Raw genomic sequence first — 6,080 nt, 5'->3', positions numbered from 1 at the left:
AATTCCTGGATTAACTAACAATAGAATTCACAAAAGTAAAAGTCGTTTGCAATAGTGATTGTGTTTGACATCATGAGAATGTGTACATTTGGGATATGCAACAAACATAAAAATATATTTTTCAGAAAGTATTCAGAAGCAATTTGTTTCTATTCACTGAAATTAACTAGTTGAATGGACTGTATGAGTACCTCTAACCCAAACACAGCAACACAGAATTCAAGATAAGGGGGCAGTAATAAATGTCTCTTCCCTCTCTGCAGCAAAACACATGTAAAGGTCAAAAGAATAACCCAATTCAAAACAGCAGTCACTCAAAAATAAATGTTTTCAATGTTTATTTTCCAGAAAAACCTTCAGCAAGTTAGTTTCAAGCCTTTGTCTTTTTATTGTAGGTCCAATGGTTAAAGGTGATAGAAAATGTATTGATACTTCAAAAGTTGCTGCAAATAGTGGCAATGTCCAATCAATCAGTAGTTGGGCCATTTCATATAAGTTACTGAATGTTTTATTGTTGGACAGAATGGTCCTCGGATAGAGGATTTGTAGTTAGGCTTCAAAACGCTGAATAAATTCTCTGGTAACCATTCCCAGGGAGTGTTGACAAGCTTATTTGCACATTGTAATTAGGTGCAGATCTTGCATCATAAGCCCCATAACTGTAGAGGGAGAAATGATCGCCATCAGGGCCGTGAAAAGCTGGCAGTGTATTCCAGACATTCAGGAAATTGCCATATACTTGAGAAAAATTAACTCCTCCAGTACTTCCACCACTTCCAGCTGCCCCACAAAAGTTTCCATTTGCTCAGATGTTATGTAGATTTGGTCCAAAACTGTTTTGGGTTGCTCCCACCGAATACTGACTTGACCCAAAGGCACTTGGGTTTGCCCCAAGAACATACTGGATTATCCTGAAAACATGTGGGTTTGTCACCAAAACATTTTGGTTTGTCCAGATATTGTATGGATTTGCCACATGAGCATTGCAGTTTGTCCTGCAGGTATCTGAGTTGGTACCCAAACTATACTGGCCTGCCCCAAAAGCATTTGGACTTGTTCCAGAAGCATATTGGTCTATCCCATAAGCATCTGAGTATGTTCCAAAAGGATGCTGGTTTGTCCAGAAAGCATTTTGATTTGCCCCCAAAGCATATTGGTTTATCCCGAAAGTATGTGAAAATGCTGCCAAAGCATACTGGCTCACTCCTAAGGAATTTCCGTATGTTACCAAAGTGTATTGGCTTATACTTAAGGTGTTTGGAAGATTATACTGGCTTGCCAAGAAGGTATTTTGGTTTGCCTCCAGAGCACAATTGCTTACCCATACAGTATTTGAGCTTGACCTCAAAGTATTACTGATTGCCATGAAAGCAGTTGAATTTGTCACAAAAAGATTAGAGTTCGACTGGAAAGCATTGGGGGTATCCCTGAAACCACGGACAGTTGCCAAAGGTACATCCGAGTTTGCTCTAGAAGTATATGAGTCAGCTCTGTGGGCATCTTGGTTGGCTTCTTGAGCATCGGGGTTAGCCATAGTGTGGAAGCTTGGGCTGCCTCCTCCTCTCCAATTGTTTTCTAACTCCACAGCTGGAACTGATTTTCTTGTCCTATCCTTAGCTATAGTCTTTCTTTTACTCAACTGTCTAGCTGTATATTCTTTAGGGTATGCCATTTTAACTTCACAACGACTGGAGCCAATGAAATGGTACCTGGTTTCTAAGACCTTTCTAACGGGGTTTTCATCCCTGTATTTGATAAAGCCGAAAGCTCTTCTTTCCTGCGTATCTGAACACAGTGGAAGCTCTATAGCCTCTATCTGCCCAAATGTGCCAAAGTAAGCTCTTATTTTTTCTTTAGACATCCGCGGGTTCAGCCCACCCACAAAAATCTTTTTATTGGAGAATTGAGATTCCAGGGCTTTAGCCCTTTTAAATTTTATTTTCTTGCCATCAACTTTGTGGTCTTTCACTCGAAGCACCTTCTCTACTGTGGCACTGTCTTTGAAAAGCACGAATCCAAATCCCCTAGACAGACCGGTATTTGGGTCTGTTTTTATAATAAAGTCTATTACTTCACCAAACTTAGACAAGTATTCCAGAAGTACCTGCTTGCTCATTCCTTGGGAAAGTCCCCCGATGAACATCTTACTAGCATCCTGTTCGTTCTTGGTGGCACCGATTTTGAACCCTTCCCGAAATTGGTCTCTTTCATTATCCTTTCTCACAGTGAGACTGGCAGTATTCATGGTATATAGGCTGGATGGAGGTGATTTGACTGTTGGATAAACACTGGCCTAGGCACAAATGGCGGGGGCACAGCTGTCCTCAGGGAGTCGAGGAAATTATTGCACAACCGTGACAAAATAGAAACAAGCATTATAACTAGAGACAAGGCAGGAGCTGCCTCTCATTCTAAACTGGGGGGGTGGGGGTGGGGAAGGATGCGGGGGGGGGGCAGTGATAGTGTCTGATTTGTCCCTAAAAGGTGTTGATGCTTGCAATGTAAAAAGCAGCCCTACCTATAGACTTTCTTTTTGTGTTTATAACACCCCCAAAAGGAATAGTATGGTAGAAAAGGAAGCCTTTTCGATGTTGATTCTGTCTTTTCATGTTACATCTCTTTGAATTTTGTTAAAAACAATTTATTTTTCCTGAACATTTCTTTGAATGTTCAAAAAACTCTTCACTTCATACTTTAGATGTGCTTCATATTAATCTTCACTATTTGAAATAAGACTGAAATGGGAAAGTAATACAAAGTTGAGACATCCTACAGGAAAAAAAAAATGTCTATGGGTTTGTATATTTTATCAAAGGACTCTAAAGGAACATTTTAAAATAAAAGCTTCACTGAGATTCATTTATAACATTTACCCTTTAAATGTAAAATGCATTTACATCGTAGTGATAATATTTAGGAAATGTGCCATCATCTTCTAAGTCTGTAAACCATTTAAGCAGTCACTCCTCATTTCTGGATGACCCACTTAATGATATAATATGTTGGTTTTCTCTTTTATTTCTCATAATACTGTTTTCCAGATGCTGTAATATACAATAATATTTTCTTCTTTATCCATTGTGTGAATGTAGTAAATTTTGTTTTCATAATTTACAATATCACTTACCATTTTGTTTTTTTCCTTTATTCCATTTATGAAAACATTCACACACACACACACACACACACACACACACACACACACACACACACACACACACACACACACACACACACAGTGGACTTTTTTCTGGCAACCATTTTTGTTTGTTTGTTTGTTTCTTTCTTTCTTTCTTTCTTTTTTTCTTTCTTTCTTTCTTTTTTTGTGGACAGTTAAATATATACTCCCCATTTTTCTCTTCTATTGAGAAAGCATTTAATATTGAGATTTTTTTCCCAATATTTAAAACACACAGATCAAATTTTAGAATTTTTTTTCTTTTTTTTGGGCAATTTCTGTGCTTGTCACTACCCATTAGATATAATGTACTTGTTTGTCTATTATTTCCTCCTTCTAATATTATTCCTATGAAAAGGGAGATTTTATGTGTCTCCATAATTTTTCCCAAAGTTCATGTATAGAACTATTCTAGAGGAATATTAATGTTTATGGCATCATTACTATGTTAAGAATCATGGCCAACTATCCCTCTCCAAATTAAAGGCTTAAATATTAAGAATAATTTAAATACCAGAAATTAAGCTACATTCTATAAATACCTTCAGGACTCGACAGTTGCAACTTACCACATAATGGTCTTTATGCTTGCCTCCTTGATTCAATGGATGGGACCAGTTTAAAGTTGGAAAATGTTGAATGTGAAGATATAAAATACAGCTTCATGGCATGATAGATGCCCCAGTGGAGGAAAGTTGAGAGCAGGGAAGTGGGTGTGGGTGGGTGAGTAGAGGAACACCCTCTTTTGAGCAGGGGGAGAGAGGATGGGATACAGAATTTCTGAGAGGCGGGAAACCAGGAAAGGAGATAACATTTGAAGTGTAAATAAATAAAATATCCAATAAAAATAAGTAAACATAAAAAATATAGCTTCATAATATGCTGATGAATATGATCAATTTTCTATGGATATAACTTGCCAAGAAACAGCAATTTTTTTTTAAATATTCACTATTCCACCATCATTTTCCCTTTGAATCAAAGTGTTATGACCATCCATAGAAGATTTCACTGGAAGCCAGGTAAAACAGTTTTCTATCACTTTTCTTAACATGGACAAATTTCACATATGAAAATTCCACTTGAGAACTCTCTTAGCTGTCAAAGCCACCATTCCTGTAAGAAGAGGCCTTTGTAATTAACAAAATATTTCTATAGGTGGGTTAGTAAAGGTTCTCTAGGGAAAAAGATCTTCTCTTTCTGTTTACATACCGTTACATGCACACACATACACTCATAGGCAAACACATACACACAGCTTCACACACAACCTAATACACACACAGACACACGAGCACACGTACAAACACACGTTCAAGCACACACACACACACACACATATACTGGAGTGGGTTGATGAAATGACAGGGAAGGAATGCACTTGCTAGCAAGGCAAGAGCAAGAAGGCAAGAACAAGAAGCTTTCTTTTTCCATGTCCTTTTGTAAGCTCCAGCAGAGGAGTGTATTCCTGCCTCAAGATCCAGATTAATAGCATGTTTCTTCTTGACTCAATGGTTCAAACCAAGTCCCCCCCTCCCAAGAAATCCCACAGGTTTGTTCTAAATTTCTCGATTGTAGTTCACTCCAGAGGTAGTCAAGTTGACAACCAAGAGTAGCCATCACAATAGGTTTTTAGTATATTTATCTAGGCCCTGTGATGTCTGTAGTTATATCAGTTAAATTTCTCATGAAATGTGGGTGTTTTATTCTGTAAGAATTATCATCTCTTTGAATCAATAGACTATTTCCATACATGGCACCAAGAAAACAATAATGAAAACAGTTTCTTTAAGAATGAATAATATTGTCAATAAAATTGAAGTGTAAGGAAAATAAGTTATTTCACAAGAAAAACTTAATCCTTTAGCAAAAGTTTGCTATATCATACTTTTATTATATTTGGGACCCTGTCTTACTCTAAATTTTTCAGCTTTCTTAACATTGTAGTAGTCCCTTAGATTTTTTTCTTGAGAACCTACAATAATTTTCTATACATCATGTTACCTTACATCTAATACCCATTTCATTCTTACCATCTTTCCCACTATCTGGTAGCAGCTGGTCTAATAAAAAAAATGGTGTGAACCCCATATGTATATATTTTTGTATTTTTAGTGACCATGGATTGTTATTATATTTGAGAAGATTAGGAGACATGGCTTTGTTTGAAGAAGTGTCTTATTGAGTGTAGCCTTTGAAGAGTCAAAAGCCCACACCAAGCTTATTGTCACTTTCTCTGCCTATGGATGAGAAAGTAGTTCTTAACTACTACTCTAACATCTGCCAGCATTCTACCATGCTTCCGGGAACTGATCAATTTTAGGGACATTTTTGAATTCTTGTGTATTTTTTCTTTTCTTTTCTTTTCTTTTCTTTTCCTTTCTTTTCTTTTCTTTTCTTTTCTTGATTTTTTTTTTTTTTTTTAGAATTTTAGGGTTTTTTTTTTTCAGCATTCTATTGTAAATTTTATTTATTTATTTCTTCATTTTACTGGTTTTGAAAAAAAAGAAAGAAAGAAAGAAAGAAAGGAAGGAAGAATGAAATAAAGGAAGGAAGAAAGAGAGAAAGAGAGAAAGATAGAGTAAAAGAAAGAAAGAATCGAACTTTAGGGCCATTTTTGGCATCTTTGTTTTTTTTTTTTTTTTGAATTTTAGGGTTTTGTTTTGTTTTGTTTTATGGTTTGTAGGGTTTTAGAAGAGTGTTTTACAGTTTTTTTTTTCCTTTCTAAAGTATTTTTAGGGTTTTTTTTTTTCTTTCTGTTTTTATTAAAGGATTTTTAATGTATTTCAGGGTATTGGGTTTTCATTTAGAATTCTGGAAATTTATTTCTTTTAATATTTCAACGTTCTTCTTAGTTATTGTTGTTATTGTTGTTCTTGAATATTTATTTATATTTGATGAT

The 6,080-nt window shown here is 35.8% G+C and overlaps 1 protein-coding gene across 1 annotated transcript; it reads right to left on the bottom strand.

Moving 5' to 3' along the window:
- Window positions 1–389: 389 nt before the first annotated feature.
- LOC146999729 (uncharacterized) lies at window positions 390–2,245 on the bottom strand. The gene is given in 1 exon segment (XM_085834455.1): window positions 390–2,245. A coding segment is annotated over 1 exon segment (1,689 nt). The 3' UTR covers window positions 390–556.
- Between the last annotated feature and the right edge of the window lie 3,835 nt (window positions 2,246–6,080).

The sequence above is a fragment of the Mus caroli genome, unplaced genomic scaffold (assembly GCF_978045245.1).
Source record: "Mus caroli unplaced genomic scaffold, Mus_caroli_1 scaffold_49, whole genome shotgun sequence".
In the NCBI taxonomy this organism is placed as follows: Eukaryota; Metazoa; Chordata; class Mammalia; order Rodentia; family Muridae; genus Mus; species Mus caroli.
This window is presented reverse-complemented; position numbering and strand designations above follow the sequence as displayed.